At 57.5% G+C, this 19,802-nt stretch overlaps 1 protein-coding gene across 1 annotated transcript; it reads left to right on the top strand.

The window, feature by feature from the left end:
* The first annotated feature begins 1,196 nt into the window (after positions 1 to 1,196).
* Positions 1,197 to 12,225, top strand: NES (nestin). The gene is made up of 4 exons (XM_019484855.2): positions 1,197 to 2,102; positions 4,836 to 4,960; positions 6,077 to 6,150; positions 7,417 to 12,225. Exons 1-4 carry the CDS (start codon positions 1,290 to 1,292, stop codon positions 11,682 to 11,684), a joined length of 5,280 nt encoding a protein of 1,759 aa, XP_019340400.2. The 5' UTR covers positions 1,197 to 1,289; the 3' UTR covers positions 11,685 to 12,225.
* Positions 12,226 to 19,802: the final 7,577 nt, after the last annotated feature.

Below are 19,802 nucleotides of genomic sequence, written 5' to 3'. Positions count from 1 at the left end.
AAAAAAAAAAAAAAAAAGGTTCAAGACTAATGTCACTTCCCATCCATCCACAGCTTAAATGTGGCTGCCACCAGCAGAGGAAGGAGAGGGGTTTGCATCTGGGGGACTGCTAGGATGGGATGAGCTCACACAATTAACGGGACGTCTGTTTGTCTGTCTTTTTTTACTGCAGGGCTGGCTGTGCTTCACCACCAAGAGGCATGGCAGAGGCTGGCTGGGAGTGCAGGGCCCTGCCTGCTTTGCTTCCTCAACTGGACCAGGGAGAAGCCAGCACCAAAACAGCAGCATCCTAGTGCAAGCAGCTTGCAAGAGATACAGCTCCCAGGGTAGCAGGGTCCCTGGATCTTTCTTGGCATGAAAGTTAGAAACAGCTGTGTGTGCATGTGTGTGTGTGCGCACGTGCGTATGTGCATGTGTAACCCCCCAACACACACACACATGCCTCCTGCTATTTCCTGCCAGTTGCATGCTTCTTGCTGCTTTCTGTGCAACAAGTTTGGCACGTTCTCAGCCCAGCCCCCAGGGACAAGATCCTTCTTAACACAACTTAACACTTGCACCCGCCTTAACACTTGCACCCGCCTTAACACTGCTGTCTCCATTGGGGGCTGCTGGAGGGCACCAAGTGGTCAGGCTGCTGCCCTGGGGGCGGGGGGGGGGGGGGGGGGGGGGAAGGGCATTCCTTATTAACCCCTTTATTCATCAGATCTATTTGCATTGCCTCCATGCCTCTGAGTCCCACAGCAGGCCCAGGCTCCATCACTTGGAGGCTGTGTACCCTATCCAGAAACCTTGCAGTCAACACCCTACCCCCCCACCCCAAATAATAAGAGAAGCTCAGAAGGGGACTTTCCCCATGTCCCACTGCTGGAGGTTGGAAGAAAGCCCAGGTGTCCTGATTTCCAGTCTGCAGCCCCCTCCCTGCCTCCCCACCCCTCAGGATGTGACTGGGAGAGCATCCTTGCAAAGCTCTTGCAGCTGGGCAAGCCCCGCTTGGTGCACAGATGAAGCTCTTCTATCTTTGGCCCAAGTCCAGCCAAAAATAGCTGGGTCTGGCACCGGGCAGTTTTCTCGAGCACGGGTGAGGAACTGGCCTGGAGCACGTCCAGGCTGCCACCGCCCCAAGGCACGGAAGAGTTAAAGCCCTCACTCGCTGTCCGGGGCCTCCTACTCCGCCCACCGGAGTATGAATAGCTGCGCTGGGCTGTTTCCCGGCCACTTGCTCCCTCTCCCCCTCTGGACCACGCTTCCCCTCTCTCTGCCCATCCACGGACCACGGTCGTCCAGCGATGTTGAGCATGGAGGGCTTGCTGGGGGCACGTGCCCTGGAGAAAGAGTCCCTCCAGATGTGGGACCTCAACAAGCGCCTGGAAGCCTACCTAGCCCGGGTGAAGTTCCTGGAAGAGGAAAACGAGGTGCTGAGAGCAGAGATCCAGAGAGCTAAGAGCAGCCCGGCCGAGAGGTCCTGGAGGAGCAGGTACGAGGAAGAGCTGAGAGCCCTGAGGGCTACCTTGGATGATGCCTTCAAGGAGAAGTGCCTGGCAGAGCTGGCCCGGGACAACCTGTACGAGGAGGTGGAGCAGGTGAGGAGCAGGTGCGAGAGGGAACGGGCCGCCCGGGATGAAGCCAAGAGGCAACTGGGGCTGAGCAAGAAGGAGCTGGAAGAGGAGAGGAGAGCCCAGATCTGGCTGAAGGAGAGGGCTGCTCAACTGGAGAAGGAAGTGGAGGCACTGATGGAGATACACGAGGAGGACAGAGCCCAGCTGGACCAGGAGGTCGCCCGCTTCTCCTGTAGCCTGGAGAGCTTCCGGGCTCCATCGGCTGCCTTCCAGCCCCTGGAGGTTGAAGACTACTCCAAGAGGCTGGCCGAGATCTGGAAAGGAGCCGTGGAGACCTACAAGAGTGAGGTGGCCCAGCTGGAGAGCACCCTGGGCCAAGCCAAGGAGAGCCTGTGGCAGGCGGTGGAGGGCAACCGGCAGAACCAGCTGCAGCTGCAGCAGCTGGAGAAGGACCTGGCCGGGCTCAAGGCGAGGAAGGAGATGCTGGAGGAGAACCTCTCCCAGCAGTGGCAGGAGCAGAGGGGGGAGGCGGAGAAGTTTCAGGTGGGTCCAAAGGCCATGGAGGGGAGGGCATGCAGATGGGCACACAGGACTGGGAACCAGACTAGCATCCTTGTCCTGTCCCTGGGAAGCAGCATGCCTAGTGGTTAGAGCTGGGAGACCGGGGCCCAGGACTCCAGGGTTCAAGACTGTACCCGGAGAGACAGATGTGGAGCGTGGGAGGGGGAGCAGGACTCCTGGGTTTTCTGCCTGGCTTTGGTGGTTAAATCCAGAGGGACAGGGGAAGGGCTCCTGGGTTCTCTCTGCAGATGGGCCAGGCTTACCTGCATGCAGGAAAGAGGATTTTTGGTGGGGGTTGAGGATGTTTGCCAGTTGCAGGGCCACTTATGGGTCTGGACTGACTCATGGATTTGGACTTGATTTGGCTTGGAACATGAAACATTTCTTTAAAAAAAAAAGAGGATTTCCAGCCCGGGCAGGTGCAGAGAAGGGCTGTGGGAGACAGCAGCATGAGGTCTGCCAGGAGCTGGGCTGGGTCTGGTGGAGAGGGTTGGGCTTGTCCCTGGCATGACAGCAGGGAAGGCGTCTGTCCCAAGCCCTGAGGAAAGGGTGAGGGACATGTCCCCATCCTCTCCTCCTGACATGCTGTGGTGCTTAGGGCTGGGGAGAGTGGGTGCCAAGACGCCTGGCTTCTACCTCCATCAGGCATGCCCTTTCCTCTCTGCAAACCCACCAGCCCCAGTGGGTAGGAGCATTTCTGTGCCTACATGAGGGCATGAGAGCCAGGGCTGCCAGGTCCTATGCCTGCTTCTGGGTCCCTTCCCCTCTCTGTGCCTCAGTTTCTCCATCTGCAGAAGCAGGCTCATGATAGAGATTCCCCACCCCCCGCTTCAGAAGCTCCGTGATTTAAAATCTTGGATCAGGCATCTTGACGTGGAGTGGGGACATCCCCTGAGTCTCTGACCAGCCTGGGTGAGCTGATGACCTTGTATTCACAACATGTGCTGGATCTGGCTGTCTGTCCCATGCACTCTGTCTTTCTGTCTCCCTTAGAAGAGACAAAAACCTTTCCAGGCTTCTGGAAACAGGAGAGTTCTTCAGTCTGGAAGATAAAAGTCCTCCCTCCGTGACCTGCTTGTGGGGTGAAGACAGCTCCACAGCTGCCCTGACCCATTCTGGCCTTGACCATGTTCGGAGCGGGTGCAGGCTTCAGAAGTCTCTTAGACTCTGTGTCAATCTGGAGTGTAAAGCAGGGAGGGATTTGGCCCTGGAGGGGGTTGGACCCATGGGTGAGTTGCAACCAGGGCTCCAGTTCAGAGCTCTTGAAGAAGGAGAATTTTGCTTCGGGCCCAGTTTGAATGCCCGTTTGGATACTGCAAATCCAGAGTCAAACCCTCCACCCATCAATGGTGCTGGTCCAGATCCTTGCACTCGAACATGCCCTGTCTCCACCCAGTGCATCTCTTCTCAGATCTCTCCTGCTTTCCCCCCAGGGCATTGCACACCCGCTGCGGCAGAGATCCAGTTTCCCCATCTCCTCTTCCCACCTGTCCAGCAGCTGCTCCCCTGGGTATCATCATGAACCAAGCAAATGGCGGGAGGAAAAAAGAGCCCGACCACAGCTGTAGCTGGACAGCTGCAAAGTGGCTCCTCTAGGCAGGGCTGGTGGTGGTGGGGTGGGGGCAGGGGGTCCGGGGCACCAGGTCAAGGCAAAGCAGATAAATATGACATGGGCCTCATATGGCAGCCTGGAATTCTTCCCTTCTCTTCCCCGACCAGGTGCATGGAGAAGGGAATATGAGGAGCTAACGGAGGAAATCTCCAGCCTCCGGGATCGGTGTCAGGAGCAGAGCACATGGCATCTCCCTTTGCCGGGCCTGCTTTACTTTGCAGCTTCCCTTTCCCTGCCCCCTCCCCCCCAGACCTTCCTCCCCATCAGTAATCAGCCTCAAAGAGCTCCTTCCCCAGCTGCATTTCAGGTGCTTCCGAGATGACAGGGCCTCCTTGCTCTCTGCCAGGGCAGGAAACCCGCCTGGGCAGCTGTCAGGCTCTGGGGTGTAACGGGATCGGGGGCTTGGCTGCCTCATCCCATTCGCACCCCAGGCGGAAGGTCCCTGAATAGACCACGCTGCGTTGTTCTTCCTTCCCCCGTCCCAGGAGGAGATGGACAGAGGCCAGGCCTGGCCAGTCCATCCAAACTCAGATCAGGAAGGAAAGCAGAGTAATTGCTTCCTGTGGGAAGGAAAGCAGGAGCAATAGGAGGGGAATGAGAGGAAAGCCTGGCTGGGGGCTGCACCAAGGAGTGCCGGCGGAGTTGTGCATGACAGGGGGGGAAACTGAGGCTCCTCTGAAAGCAACAGAGAAGCAGATTTCCCCCCCTGTTGTCTCTCCACTTCCCCTGCCACTTCCTTCAGAGCAGGGTGTCACAACCCCATTACTACACCTGCCTGAGCACCCGGGCTCTGTTCTCCCAGCATGGCCCAGAAGTAAGAGTGCAGTATTCCCTCCTGGGCAAACTGAGGCACAGGGAAGGGCGCAGATGGGTCTGTCTGCCAGGAGTGGGTGGGGATGGGATAAGCCAGGGGGGTGGCTTGTGGACTCACCACTGATTGCCCTTATCACCTTGGGCACATCCCTTAGCCCCTTAGGGGAAGACGTGGTCCCAGCATGGCCCTTCCTCGCCAGGGTGCTCAGGTGCTGCCTGCCAGGCTGGGAGGCTTTGGCTGCACCCCAGGTGCATATCCTGGCCCACTGACCTGGCCTTTCCCATCCTAGCTGGCCATTGAGGCCCTGGAGCAGGAGAAGCAAGCGCTGCGGGTCCAGATCGCCCAGGTCCTGGAGGACAGGCAGCAGCTCATGCACCTCAAGATGTCCCTCAGCCTGGAGGTGGCCACGTACAGGTGGGTCTTGCCCCTGCCCACCACAAACATGCCACACCGTGCCATGTCACACCATGCCATGCCACAAAGCACCGGAGCACATGGCCCTGGGGGCACTGAATGACCCAACATCCCTGCAGCAAAGGGATCTGGGCACTTGGGATGTGCAAAGGGGCTGGTGAGAGGGGCTTCTCCAGCCTCACAGGCAGCTCCTGCTCTGAGAAAGCCCCTTTGCGAAAGGGATGGGCCAGATCGTGTCCATTGTCTGCGTTTCCTTCTCCCCTCAAAGCCATTCCCTGGGAACCTGCCCCACCAGCCCTGCCCTGGCCCCTGCTTCCCATCCAGATGGCTCACAGACAAGGGGCTCGCCGGAGGGAGCATGGGGAGGATTGATTAGCATGAGAATGGGGCCTCCGAGCTAGCCATGATGTCATGGAGATGTGGGGAGGGGGACAGGATGGAGCAGGGCCAGAGACGGCTGTGCAGGAGGTGGCATAGAAGGGATATGGGGGGTGACTGGTAGTCCCATTGCAGGCACAGCGCTCAGCAGAGCTGCCCCGGCACTGCCGGGGGGTTACCTGCCTCCCCTGCAAACGCATGTCCCTGTGACACCTCGGTCAAGTCCCCTATCACTGTCCTGGCTCAGTCACGGCAAGGCAAGGTCAGTGCAGGGAGCCGAGCTGCCAACCCGCTCCCAGATCCAGTGCTCACTGGTTGGTGCCTTTGCATCTACCAATCCTCCTCTCACTGCCTCAGTTTCCCCCCGCTGCAAAGGTCTGCTAAGATAGATGGATGCTGGAGCTGTCCGGCTCAGACCCTTTGGAGCATCCTGGGCTGTCTGTTAGCAGGATCATCTCCTTATTAAAATGCACCAAGCACTGAGTTAGCCATTCTTTTATTGTGTGTTAAAGCACCAGTCTGTTCCTCACTGGCTGCCCAGGGGGTAGGGTCCTGTGACTGGAGGAGAGGGGGCAGCACCCTTATATCTCCAAAAGGGTCCTGTGGGCATTGGAGGATCTTTGGGCTGAAAGGTCTGCACCGAGCTGTACATGCAGCACCGAGCGCCGCAGGGCCCTGATGGCATTTGAGGCTCGCCAGAGGTCCCAGAATAACCCAGCACCCTATTCTCCATTGCAGGACACTGCTGGAAGCAGAGAGCACCAGGCTGCAGCTGCCAGCAGGGGAGTTCAAGCTGGCCAATGGCTTGCGAGGTGAGCAGGAGAGCCTAGGGGTCTGTACATGGGTCCCTTGGGCACCTCGCTCTTTCAGCCACAATGGCAGGGATGTGCCCAGTCACTGCCAGTGTTGAACACAAGCTATGCACCCCATCCCCAGAGCAACACACTGCCTGGAGAGGGCAGATCTGACTACATGTGGCAGGGGCAGAACTGGGAGGGGACAGCTCACAGCTGGGGTGGGTCTGGTAACCCCGTGGAGAGGGAAAAGACTCAGGGCTGGAGCCTGGGGGGCTCCATTTTACCATGTCCCCTGTTGCAAACTGGAAAAATCAAGAGCCAAAGCCCCAAAAGCAAAGAGCTCCAAATCTCAGGAAGTTTTACGAAAAAAAAAGCAAACAAATGGAGGGGTCATTGCATTGCCCTTCTGGCTCCCGAGTCCTTGGGGTGCAGACAGACATGCTTCTCCCTGCTCCCAGGAGGGTTGCAACCCTTTGGGGTGCAAAGCAGCTGAGATTCACACCCGATCCCCTGACCCTGAAGCCAGGGCTATAAGAGAAACCAATCCAAATTCAGCAGCAGGAAGCCTAACTTAATCCGGTGAGAGGCTGCAAGATCATGTGGTGGGATGTGCTAGGCAAACACAGGGCTTCTCCCTGTAATCAGGCAGTTCCTGATTCATTTGTCTAACGATGGGCACCACCAGCTATTAGATGACCCGAGGATGCCTGTGCTATAATTCGAGGCACTTGGAGTTTAAAGTGTGCACTGGGTTGAAAAGGTCTCAGCTGTAATTTAAAACAAAAATAGCCTGGTGGGCAGGGGGAGAAGACAAGTCTCCTCTTCTGTGGGCACCAAAAAGTGCCTGTGTGTACCCCCTTTCTAGCCCTGGTACCAATATCTGGCTTGAACTGCCAGCTCTGTAGCCCCATTAGACATCAGAGAGACTGCAAGGGAGATCTTCCCCCCGACATCCCCCATCCCAACCCTACCTAGCCATTCTTCTGTGCTCTCACCAGCTTCCTTGTTCCACCCCAGAAGTTGCTGCATTCTGGAGGTGGGAGACCCCTGAATGGATGTAGGGTTAAGCAAACATCCCTTATCATGTTGCTCTGTCCCAACCAAAGACTTTGCAGTGATAAAGGGCTGCGGCCAGGTGGTTTTCAATCCACTTCAGGCTCTGTGTAAAGGCTCGAGGGGTCAATCGGAGCAGATCTGCCCCTCTTACAGCAGCTCTGAGCCCGTGTCTTCCCCTCTCTTACCCTGCCAGCGCTGACTGCATATGCCTCTCTCTCTCTGCAGAGGCCAAGCTGGAAATGAGTAGCAGCAAACTCCAAGCCATGTCCCCGGAGCCCAGAAGGCTGCTGTCCTGGGACCACCGGCTGAGCCCCATGGTCTTCCAGAAGACGGAGAACAAGATGCATCTCTTGAGGACCCCGACCGAGTCCCCCAGGCTGCAGACGGCTGTGCTGCCCCAGAGCCGGCGCCCCATCACCAGGGAGCTCCCAAAAGCCATCGCTGGCTTCCAGTTCTCACCCCGGCAAAGCGTTGACACTGCAGGTCCCAGCAATGCAGCCTCCGGCCCTGTGGGTGCATCCCAGGGGCTCGCAGCCACCGAGATCAAGACAGTGGCTCGTTCTTTCTCCCGAGAGTCACCGGAGCTGCTGAACTCTCCGCGCTCTGCAATGCCGGAGCCTCTGGGACAACCCCCTTCGGACCTGGAGGGAGACAGAGAAGCAGAGCCGGGTGCCCAAAAGGAAGCTGGTGAGATGGGCAAGGAGGATGAGGAGGCCGTGAGGGAGGAAGGACGGGACGCCAGTGAAGAGCCGCCTGGGAAGCCGGTCCCCCGAGATCTGCTGTACCCCGACCAGCTGGTCACTGAGGCCTTGGAAGATGCTTTGAGGGAAGTCAAGCAGGATGCAAATGCCGCCGAGGGGTCCAGCCCTCTCTGCACTGATTGGGCTCCCCTGGAAGAGGCGCATGGACTAGCAGCTCCTCCAGCTGCAGAAGAGCTAGATGGTGAAATGATGTGTGAGCTTGAAGGTCTGATGGACCCCAGCCAGCCCTTAGAGGCCGTCAGTGGGACCTCAAGGGAGGCCGACGGCGACCTGCAACCCCAGCCTGAGGACAGCATAGGAGAGCCTGGTATGCAAAAGGAGAGTGGACAACTCTGGACCCCATCCAGGGGGACAGAGGACTATAGTTCCCAAGCAGAAGTGCAGGACAGCGAGGCAGAAATCTGCATGGCTCAGGCTTTCTCCATGCAAAGCCTCCCAGCTGCCCCCCAAGAACTGCCTCTGAGAGGGGACGAGGAGGAGGATTGGGAGCAGGGGGTACAGAGCCCTGTTCAGCAGGACACAGAGGTCCCCTGGGAAATGCGGGGTCCTTCCCCCAGGCAGGATGAAGAACAGCCGTCTGCTGAGCCCCAGGAGGATGCCAGCTCCTGGGAGCAGGATAAGAGCAAACAGGAAGAGACACCCCCGTTGCAGAGCCCAGAGGAGCGTGGGGAAGCAGAGGCCATTTGCAGGGGTACAGAGCCATTAGGAAATGATGCACTAGTTTTAACAGAGCCCACGAGGGAGATCTGGGAAGTGGGAGCACATGGCCGCAGCGCCCAGGCAGGAAGCTCGGAGGAGTTTGACCGAGGGGAGGAAGACTTGGAGGTCATGAGCACAGAAGCCTTGCATCTGTCGGAGGACGAGGAGAGACGGGAGCACTGGAGCCCGTCCAGGGAGATTGAAGAATACAGTTTCCAGGCGGGAACACAGGAAAGCGACTTTTTCCAAGCAGAGATTCAAGCAACGCAGGCTTTCTCTATGCAGAGTTGCCCGGCTTTGCCTGAGGAGAACCTCGCAGAACAGCTCCAGACCACGGAAGTGGAGGGAAAGCATTTCCAGAAGACAGAGATGGTGTTGGAAGGAGAGGGGAAGGTGGAGATGGTGACTGAAGCCCAGGACTTTGGTATCTCGGGAGATGAGGTTTCATTCGGGGCTGAAGAAGCAGAGACCCCGGATAAAGCCAGAGAGGGAGGTGATGAGCATAAGGAAAAGCTGGAAGGGGAAGCATCGGGAAGTGAGATTCTCTGCATGGGACACGAAGGCCTGAGGCAGGAGGAAGGCAGCTTGGAGGAGACTGGGGACCTGCAAGAAGACACCTCTGGGCAAGACACAGGGCCAGGGGAGGAGGTTCTGGAGATGCCCCAGAGACAGGAGTCCTGGGGCAGGGAGGGGGATGTGGAAGAGGATTACTGCAGGTCCCCTCTCTTGGAGGAGGGAGAGGAGATAGCAGAGGGATATTCTGAGGATGGGGAAGGAGCTGAGGTCTTGGCACAGGCAGGCCATGCCATGACCAGCATGGGGGCAGCTGACAGCAGAGAGGAGCAGACCCAGGACAGTCTGGACTCAGAGGTGCAAGAAAGGAGAGAGGAAGAAGATGCTGACATAGGTCATGGGGCTGGCCAAGAGCCTCCAACACAAGACAGCAAAGTAGAGCAGGTGGCTGGCCCCAGCACGGAGCTGATGGGTGAAACCCAGCATAGCCCAGAGAGACCGAGCGAGGACATTCAGAGCCCACCCACCCTGCCGCTTGCAGACTCCCCTCACCAAGAAATCCTCGAGGAGCCAGAAAAGACTTGGGAAGAGCCCTCTGAAATGCAGGGGAAGGCTGCAACCGAGGGAGACCATAACGAGTATGAAGAGCCAGACAACCTGGACGTGGCCTCCAAGATGCACCCCCTGGGGCAAGGGGACTTCTCAGAGTCAGAGGATTCCCTGGCATCCCAGGAGGATGTGGACCTGAAAGCAGAAGGCACAGATGAGGAGCTGGACAGAAGCACGAGGATCCGGCTGGAGGAGACACTACCGGACAGCACACCTCTGCATGTCTATGAAGGGGAGATGCTAGCCCAGAGCTTGTCCAGCCAGGAGCCTCCAGCAGCTGAAGGCATGGCAGACCCAGCCCCATCGTCCTTGGTTTCCCTTGAGGGTGCAGGGCAGGTGGAGACCGGGGCCGAGCCAACGGGCTCCCGAGATGGCTGGAGCAGTGAGGAGCACACAGCTGGGACGGGGCCTCTGGAGAGCACCGAGGAAGAAGGGTACTTCATGGTTTCGGCCGCCCCGCATGAGACACCCAGCTGGGAGGAAGTCGAGGGCTCAGAGGACTTTGAGGAAATCCAAGTAGAAGCTGCAGGCGCCCTTGGAGTTGATCTGAGTTTGGGCACCACACAGCCCGAGATGCAGGAGAATATGGGACACTGTGGGGAGTCCACGGATGAACCCGCTGAGGGCCTGGGAGCAGACACAGCCCAGGCTCAAACCTCGAAGGATAAGGGCGATTGGGGGGTACACGATGAAGAGCTAAGCACGGCCACAGTGCCAGAGGACCAGGCACCCCTTGGGGAGCCGACGGCAGGATCAGAGGGACTTGCTGCCGAGCTCGATGCAGGGCAAGACGGTGAGGCAGGAGAGCTGCCCCAGGAAGACAGCAAACCCTGTCCCTCTGATACGGCCCCGGAGGCAGAGGAGAGTGGGGTTTCTCCAGAAAACGTGGTGCAGGATGGGGCTCAAACCCCCAAGGCCATCAGCCCTGGCACTGGGGATGCTCCCAAGGTCTCTCCACTGACCACTGTGGCTGACCTGGGAGAGATTGTGCTGGAAGGGCAAGCGCTGGCTAGCCAGACAGCAGCGGATGGGTCTCTTCCCTCCAAGGATGTGCGAGCACTGGACATCACCCTAGCCCCTCCAGATGGTCCTGAGGCCAGCAGCCAAGAGGACAACTCTGGGCAGCACAAGGAAGATGCAGAGAAGAGCCAGGAGGTGCTGGTGCTCTCCCCGGACACTGCAGAGATGCTCCCAGTCAGTGTCATGAAGGACTCGGACATCCTAGAGATCGTGGAGCAGGCGCTGGAGTTCAACCAAGAGCTGATGTTGGGCGCGAAACTCCCAGAGCTCCCTGATGACGCTGGGCAGCCAGCTCCGGGCACAGGCGAGGCGTCAGAGCCAGCCCCAGAGGCCAGGAGTGATGGCAGTGACTCCTCATCCAGCACGGACGAGTTGAGGGCTGTGCACGAAGCCCTGGAAGACTCCTCGCCTGGCACCAAGGGACTCGTGACATCAGGTCTCGTCTGGGCTGAGAACCACGCCACCACAGACCTGAACGGGGTGCATCACGAGGCAAGGCTGGCGGAGCTGGCTGAGTTCACAGAGGAGATCCTGAATGGCATCTCCGACCTGCAGGTGCCCGATGGACGCAATGGGTGTGAGGAGATCGCCATCCCCCCTGGACTCCATGGGCAGGACCCCGACACCTTCCCCGTCTACCAGAGCTCCCTGCCACGGAGTGACGAGGGGGGACACCAGGATGGGGACACCCCCCTGGAGAAAGCCCCCATGCCCCTGGACCCCGACAGCTGCAAATTGGCTGACATCCTGCAGCGCGGGAAGACCCTTGAGGCCCAGTCCATCTCTGTCCCATCGGCCTTCGGAGACGAAATCCTGCACCTGAGCCCCGGGCAGCCTCTGCAGCTCCAGCCCAAAGACGCCCAGGGATCATGGTCTTCGGAGGATGACTGAACAGGGCAGGGAGCCCAGAATGCGCATGCACCCAAGCTGTGACAAGTGAAAACCATGTATTTATGGGGCTGGGGGGTTACATTTCCCCTCCTCCCCTCTCACCACTGGCCCCCTTGCCAACTTAAAATAGGCACCGGTCTATTGACAATCGGCAGCCTCCCCTAGAGCATTTACTGCTGTAACTCTGCCCATTGGGGGTTTATCATTATTATTATTATTATTATTATTATTGATTGTTTTTTAACACGTTTGTTTGGATTATCTTTCTTTTTTTTTTTTTTTTTTTTGAAGCACACGTGAACGTAGTGGCATAGACTCAGCCCTCGGGGCTCGGTTGTGTCTCGGATGGCGCGGAGTTGGGAGCGATGCTGTTTGCCTGGGGTGCAACACAGAGGAACACAAACGTGGGAGGGAAATTCCCCTTTCTCATTCACACCCGCACCAAATCACGCACGGAGCCTGACTCTCGATCATCCCCTTTGCTCTGCTGTGATTTCTACCCGCTGGAAGCATCAATAAGAACAAGGTTCCTTTCTCCTGCTCTGTGGCTGCTCTGGCGTCATTTGTGTTTTCGGTCTCTGGGTTTGTTGGTGCAAAAGGAAATCGAAGCTGGGGTTTCACGGAAGTGCCTGCTCTCTTTAGAGCAACTGAGCCCATGCCCACGGGCTTGGGAGGGGGGGAATAGTGATGACTACTGTGTCCTGAGGGCCCACAAAGACTTTGGGTGCATGATGGGGGGTTGTTAATGACAAGGCTGGTAGGACTGGGGTGATCCCCCCCGCCCCCAATAGCACAGTGAAGGGTCCTAGCTCTTCCTCATCCCACCAGCTCCTCCCATCTTGTCTCCTCCTGCACCCTAGCATGGCATTTCCAGCCACGTGGGATGGAGGAACTGGACATGACCCCCAAGAAGCAACAGGATAATTGAGTCTGACCCCCCTGGGATAAAAAACAGCCCCGCTCTGGGCTTCTGCTTGGCCCTTTGCCTCAAGCCCCGCTCCCTTGAGGAGAGGAAGAGGAGGTAGGGACTCCACCAGCCTCTTCAAGGCTGTTTCTGTCCCTGGGTGGAACAGCTGAGGTGTCTCACGATGGGGCCAGGAGATGAGCTCAAGCCTCATCTGGACCCATGCTATTTGGCCCAGGTGTAAATGGGACCAGGCTGGGGGTGGAAGGCAAATGGAGGGGAGGCCAGTCTTGTCACTTCCTTCTCTGTGCCAGCTCAGCTTGGGGTGGCTTTGGGGCATCTGCCTTGGCGGGTTATGGCCGTACAATGCAGCGGTTAGGGTGACAAGTTGTCTGCATGGACATGGGGTGAGAGCCTCTTGGACCACATCACAAACTGGCATCGCTCAGTTGTGCCTGTATCCATCCTCATAGTGGGCCCCATGATGTGCCAGGAGGCTGAGGATCTCTCCTTCCTGTTCATCGGACATGGGTCCAGGAAGAAACACCTCAAAACTACTGATTTAGGGCCTGTCTCCTTCCTCCCACCACACACAAAGAGATAGCACCTGTTCTTCGCCTTGTGGCATCCATGGAGGCAGTTGTCACTGAGGAGAAAACCCCCTGCACGTTGCAGGCTGTGCTCAAGAGAGCAAAGCCACTAGAATAATTTTGTCCTGATCCTGAGATCTCCCCAAGCTGCCATCTGTGCCAGGGGAGTTATGGGGATGACACAGAGTATCCCAAAAAGAGACTTAAAAAAACCCCATATTCCAGGTTAAATTATTCCAGGTTAAATTAGCCAAGTCAGTTCCAAATCCTATCGATTGAGCAGAACTCAATTGTTCCAAAAACCATACTGATTGAGCAGATAGAACTCAATCGTTCTAAATACCATGTGTGGTGCTACAACCGGCCAGCATCCTCCTTCCCAGACCTATCCCCCTGGGACTTCAGATGTTCCCAAATCCATTGGCAGGCATCCTATGTGCAGGCTCAAGCCCAGAGGTCTTGGGGTTCAGATACAACAGGCAAGCATCCTCCATCCCAGATTCTTTAGTCCCAGACTTCAGATACTCCCTACACTTGATCTGAGGCCAAACTATACTTGACCTGAGCCAAAAGACCAGAAGTATCCCAAAAAGAGATGCATCCCTGTCCACACAGCCTGATTGCATCGCAGGATGGTTTCATATCTGACCTCCAGCCCTGGCTTTCTGATCTATGCCCAGAGGCTGGCAAGCCCAGGATAAGCTGCTAGTTGATTCCCTAGCTCATTTGTCATCCAATAAAGCAATTGACTTCCCACCTGAGCTCGGTCTGGATGCATTTTGGGCCCTGATTCTAGCTGAGCACTAGCTGTGGTGGACAATAAGCTTTTTACATCCTGGGTCTGTACAGCGCCAAGCAGTACAAGGTCCTCATCCATGACTTGGGCTTCTGGGAGCCTTTGCCATTCTGAGCAGAGGCAGCTCATGACAGTCTGAAGCCAGGGTCAATTTACACCTTATAGGCTAACTGAATCAGACATGCATCATTTGGCTGGAGTGAAAACAGAAGCAAAACCCTCCATCCTGGACAGACCTGAAGTGAAAGGGCTGCAAGCACCGGTCACGGTGATTCACTGCCCTGAGAATGATTTCTTGCAGCAAAGTTATTTGACTTGGCAGGCTGGGAAGAGGTGGGGGGGAAGTTCCCACTTATCTCCTAAGAGGCCTGGGAAAAGTTCCCTGGCCTTGCTAACATCTGGGGTGAGGTCATTGCTTTCTCTAAAGAAGCTGCGTCTTGCAGCAGATCAAATGAGAAGCCAAGGGGTGATGATAATCCTCCCCCGCTGCCCCCAGCCCCTTCCAACTGAGATGCAAATGTCTGGCTTGCTCTCCCAAAGCCCTGGGCTTTGTCCCGGGAGCAGAGACAAGGGGCTGAGGATGGGAAACTGGGTTCCTCTGCAGTTTCCCAGCTCGCCCTGAGATGCTCCAGCTGCCAGATGGAAGCCGGCGGGATGCGGGGAAGATCGGGGGGTGTTGGAGGGACTGGAGTGGGGGCTTCTTCCATCAGCAATGAGCCCCCTGCTATTGACTCCAGGAGCACAGGACATGGCTACTGGACTGGCTTCTTCCCAGCAGCCTGTCTTGCAGCTCAGCCGATGCCCTCTAAGGACCCCATGGTTTTTAAGACAGAACCAGGCCCCGTCTACACCACCTGGTCCCAGGGCACCCTACAAGGCACCAGCCTTGAGTGTCCAGAGCCACGGGATGCAGCTGGGAGAGCCCCGGGAGCAGCCCCTCAGCGGGCATCAAGCAGGTTACGTCCAGTCCAACCCTGCTCCTCTCTCCCCTGTTAGTGCAAGAGGGGAAGAGAGCATCTCCCTAATGCCCCTCCGCCTGCCAGAGGCCAAGCCTGAACAATGGGGCTCCATAGCTCCCAGCCACATGAGAGGCATCACCCCAGGCACAAACCACACAGGCCACAGGCATAGCGGCTGCAGAGAAGATTGGCAGGGTGGGAAGAGTCAGATGCCAACCCACCTATTTGCAAGCACAGCTTGGAAAACACCAGGGCAGCATGTGTTTAGCAATGAGACAGCAGAACGCGGCTGCTATTTATACAGGCCCCGGGAAGGGATGCCGGAGCATCTGCTCTCCACCAGCTGATGCAACTTGATTTCCAAAGACAAGAGAAAGGCCCCAGATTCCTCCACCCCCAGCCTTGCCCCTGGCAGGAGAAAAGGAGAAATCAAGGGGGTGGGGGCTTGAGGAAGGACTTGCTTCCCACAGCATGTGCTAGGAGCTTCGGGCCATATGGGATAAGAGCGGGAAGGATGCGGTTCGCAGCCACTTCCCTTGCGAGCTGGGGGGCCGTAGCTAAGGGAGCCAGGCTCAGACCTGGGAAACGCTTTGGGCAGCTCGTGTGGGCTCCAGCTGTCGTCCAGGCATGTGAACACCCCTTTGCAATGGCCTGGTTGAAGAAGCGGTGTCCCTTAAATCAGCCAAAATAGCCACGGCCACAGAGGCTGGACCCAAAACAGCAGAAGCAGAGCTCCTGCAAATGGGGAAACTGAGGCACAGCCTGACAGAGCGATAGGCAGTCAAGGGGGGCTGGGGGAGAGCTGGGAGAGGAACCCAGAAGTCCTGGCCTTCCCTGGTCTCAGCAGAGGAGGGGCAGGGGCTGCTTTATTTGAGGCATGACAGCAGATAAGAGCAGATCTCACCCTGGCAAAACTCCCCCAGCAGCTGGGCGTGAGTCGGCACATTGGAGCCGACATCCCTTCTCTCAAATAGATGCTGGGTAGAGTTGCATATAACAGGGTATAAATACACTGATTACCAGGCCCTGCCACGCCTGGACAGGAGAGGGCCGGTTGCAGCTCCGGCTCCCAGGAGCCATCCCTGCCATGATGTGAGCCTGTGCTCAGCCAGCGCTGCAAACAGAGCACCCTGTTTGTGGATGGCACTGGGGACAGGGGTGCTGGCACCCACTCTCCAGAGCCTCTGTGGCCTCTTTGGTGTATGCCAGCTGGGGGGGCGAGGCAACCAGGCCTCAGTCCTGGAGGGCAGATCTGACAAAGCAGCCCCCAAAGGAGGGGAGCAGGTGGTCACCGGGGAAAGGGACCCACTGAGGGTGGCCCAAGGGTGGCCCTGCAGTGTGCTGCGCTTGGCTGCTTGGCTTTGGCACTGGCATCTTGCGCTGTCTATTCTGGGCAGTGCCCAGCAGGGGTTTTGCTCGGTCAATCAGAGCTTTGTGCTGATGTGCTGAGCCACAGCCCGGGGCCAGGCCTGGGGCTGGGGGGGTTGTATCCAGGCCAGGGAGGAGAATGAGACTCTTTGTGTGTGGCCAGGGCAGGAGCCAGTCGGCTGAGTCACGGCCACGAGCTGCCAGGCCGGGTGCCGTGACTGATGCTGCAGATTTGCAGAGCCGCAAAGGGCAGGGGCTGCAAGGGCAGCAGGCGCGGGCCTGGCTGCCTCCTCGGGACACAGTTGACAGGGGCTCTCTGCCACGGGACAGGGAGATGCCACAGCCTGGCTGGGGCTGAGAGGGGCCAACGGGGTGGCAGGCCTATGATATACCCCAGGTGTGCACCTGCAAGCTGCTCCAGCAGCCAGGACCAAGCACAAGAGCAAGAGCGAGCAAGATTCATGTGCAAGACACTGTGTAACCAGTACCTGGCAAGACCCCTGCGGCAGGTGGGTGCCCATTGCTGGTGCCCTTCCAAGCCAGCTGAGGCACCAGAAGTCACCACTGTGACTCAGCCACTCACTAGCACGGCAGGACGAGTGACAAGAGAACCCAGGTGTCCCCAGTCCCTCCCTGCTCCGCTTCCTAGACCGCCTCCACCCCCAAAACTGCACACATGCAACCCAGGAGTCGCAGCCCTGCATCCCCAGCATGAGCATGGAGAGCTGCTGCACCCTCATTGCCAAGAAGGCTAATGGCATCCTGGGCTGCATTGGTAGGAGCGTTGCCAGTAGGTCAAGGGAAGTGATTCTTCCCCTCTATTCAGCACTGGTGAGGCCACATCTGGAGTCCTCTGTCCTGTTTTGGACCCCCCACTACAGAAAGGATGTGGACACATTGGGGAGAGTCCAGTGGAGGGGAATGGAAATGGTTTGGGAGACAGGACTTGTGAGCAGAGGCTGAGGGAACTGGGCTGATTTAGTCTGCAGAAGAGAAGGCTGAGGGGGGATTTAGTAGCAGCCTTCAACTCCCTGCAGGGTGGCTCCAAAGAGGATGGAGCTGGACTGTTCTCAGTGGGGGCAGATGACAGAACAAGGAGCAATGGGCTCAAGCTGCAGGAAGGGAAGTTGAAGTTGGATATTAGGAAGAACCTTGTCACTAAGGAGGGGAGTAAAACACTGGAACAGGCTCCCCAGAGAGTTGGTGGCATCTCCATCCTTGGAGGTTTTTAAGCCCAGGGTAGACAAAGACCTGGCCAGGATGATGTAGTTGGGGCTGGTCCTGCCTGGAGCAGGGGTTGGACTAGATGCAATCCCCCGAGGTCCCTTCCAACCCTCATTTTCTAGGATTCTGTGGCGCTCCTGACCCAGCCTGCACCCTGCCCTGGTGTCTGATGCCACGTCCTTATCCTGCTCCCAGGCACTGGCTGCTCAGATGCTGCCCTTGGCCACTTGCCCATGACCGGCCGCTTCCCCCCAGCTTTGCCCACGCTCCTGCGTTTAGCTTGGCAGCTGCATACAGCCCCTTGGCCCCTTCCAGCCGCTCTGGCTGGCAGGGAGGAAATGAGCCCAGCACTGATAAGGGCTGGTGTTGATCTGCCTGGTTCCAGCTTCCTTTTAAGGGCAAATTCACCCACTGGGATAAAAAGCTTCTCATTAGTGTAATTCGGCTGGAGGCCCAGGCTGAGTCACAAGCTGGCCGGGGCACTGGCATTGACTGGCCTGCTTAGTCTCAAGCAGCTGCAGACCCCAGCCATTGCCTGGTATGGGGTGCTGAGCACCCAGGTGCTGATCTAGGACCTCACCAAGGTGCACCAGGTTCAGCTTAGACAAATCCGACACCCCTCATACAGCTCTGTGCTCAGCTCCCAGAGCAGAAATCAGAGCCAGGATGGGAGACAAGTGAGACTGGATACTGTCAGGGTGGAATCTAGCAGGACCCTTGCAAACCCACCCCAGAGACGGTTGCATTTCTGTAGTGGGTACAAGTCTCTCTATGCAGTCAGGCCAAGCTCTGTCCTCAAAATGCCACTGGGGGCTGCATTTGTAGGTGCCCACCTGGTTCCTGAAGGAGTCAAACACAAAGGGCAGGGGGGACCTACGCTCCCAGAGCATTTGGTCCCTCACTTTGCAAGCCTCAGGACCCAGTGCTCAAGCTAAACAGGCCCTGGGCTCAGCATCCTGGTCCCAGTGCTCTCCTCTGGGTATTTCCCGGGCTTCTGGGCATTTCTGATTGCCACACAGGGCCAGGAAGGAGTATTTATTGTTCCCCTCCTGCTTCTACATGTGTCTGGGGTTCCCCATCCTCAACAGCACTGGATGTTGGTGGCAGCCAGGGCTGGTGATGGTGACTGGGCTGTGCCAATGCACCTGCTGGGACTAAAACCTGGAGGGGCCTGACTAGAGGGTCTTGCCCCTCCGCTCAGGATCAGACCGATGCTGCATTGGGGTCAGGAAGGAATTCCCCCCCCACACATTGATGTAGACTGGAGGGGGCAGGGATTGCTTCCCTCTATAGCGGGGAGACAGCCTGATCCTGGGATCTCTGGAGCATCCGTTATCACCCTTTGCAGCATTTGGCTGTTGTCTTCCCCCTGCTTTCCCTGGGGCAGGTTCGGGTGTGATGCCCTACGGTTGTGTCAGAGTTGCCTGTAATTTTGGCTACAATGGGTCTGTCTGGGCTGGTTTGGACAGGGCTGATCCTGCCTCAGGTGGGGAGTTGGACTGGATGTGGCCCCTGGAGGCTCCTTGACTTCTCCCTGATACAAAGGATATAAGGAGAGGCTGGACCATGAATTCCTAAAGTGGCTTTTATACTACAGACCAGAGCTGATTTCCATTTCCCCCCTTCAGGGAGACCCACTGCCACACGTACAAGAATGGCACCAGCAAAACCCAGCACCACGAGATCCATCGAGCCAGAAGAATGGTTTGCTGCTGCGGATCCAGAAATCCAACCTCCCCCCCAACCCCGAAGTCGGAAAGGAGCTGGAGTGGAGCAGGGCCCCCGGGAAGGGGGAGGGGAGGCAGCCACAAAGGAGGCAGGCATTCCAGGAGAAATTAAAGCACATTCCTCCAGCCCTGGCTGACAATGGAGACAAGTGGGGACAGATGGTGGAAATGGAGCCGCAGCCCCCAGGGGAGGAGGAGGAGCAGGAGGAACAGGCCAAGGGCTCAGCAGCAGAGCTGGGGCAGGAAGGCGGAGGCTGGAGAGTGGGAATTTTACAGAATCCTAGAAAATCAGGGCTGGAAGGGACCTTAGGGGGTCACAGCTAGCACAAAGCAGGACCAGTCCCTGCTCAAAGCAGGACCAGCCCCAAATACATCATCCAGGCCAGGGCTTTGTCTAGCCAGGGCTTAAAAACTTCCAAGGATGGAGACTCCACCACCTCTCTGGGTAGCCTGTTTCAGTGCTTCACCACCCTCCTAGTGAGAAAGTATTTCCTAATATCCAACCTCAACTTCCCTTGCAGCAACTTGAGCCCATTGCTCCTTCTGTCAT

The sequence above is a fragment of the Alligator mississippiensis genome, chromosome 15 (genome assembly GCF_030867095.1).
Source record: "Alligator mississippiensis isolate rAllMis1 chromosome 15, rAllMis1, whole genome shotgun sequence".
NCBI lineage: Eukaryota > Metazoa > Chordata > Crocodylia > Alligatoridae > Alligator > Alligator mississippiensis.
Note: the sequence above shows the minus strand (reverse complement) of the source record. Positions and strands in the feature narration are given on the sequence as shown.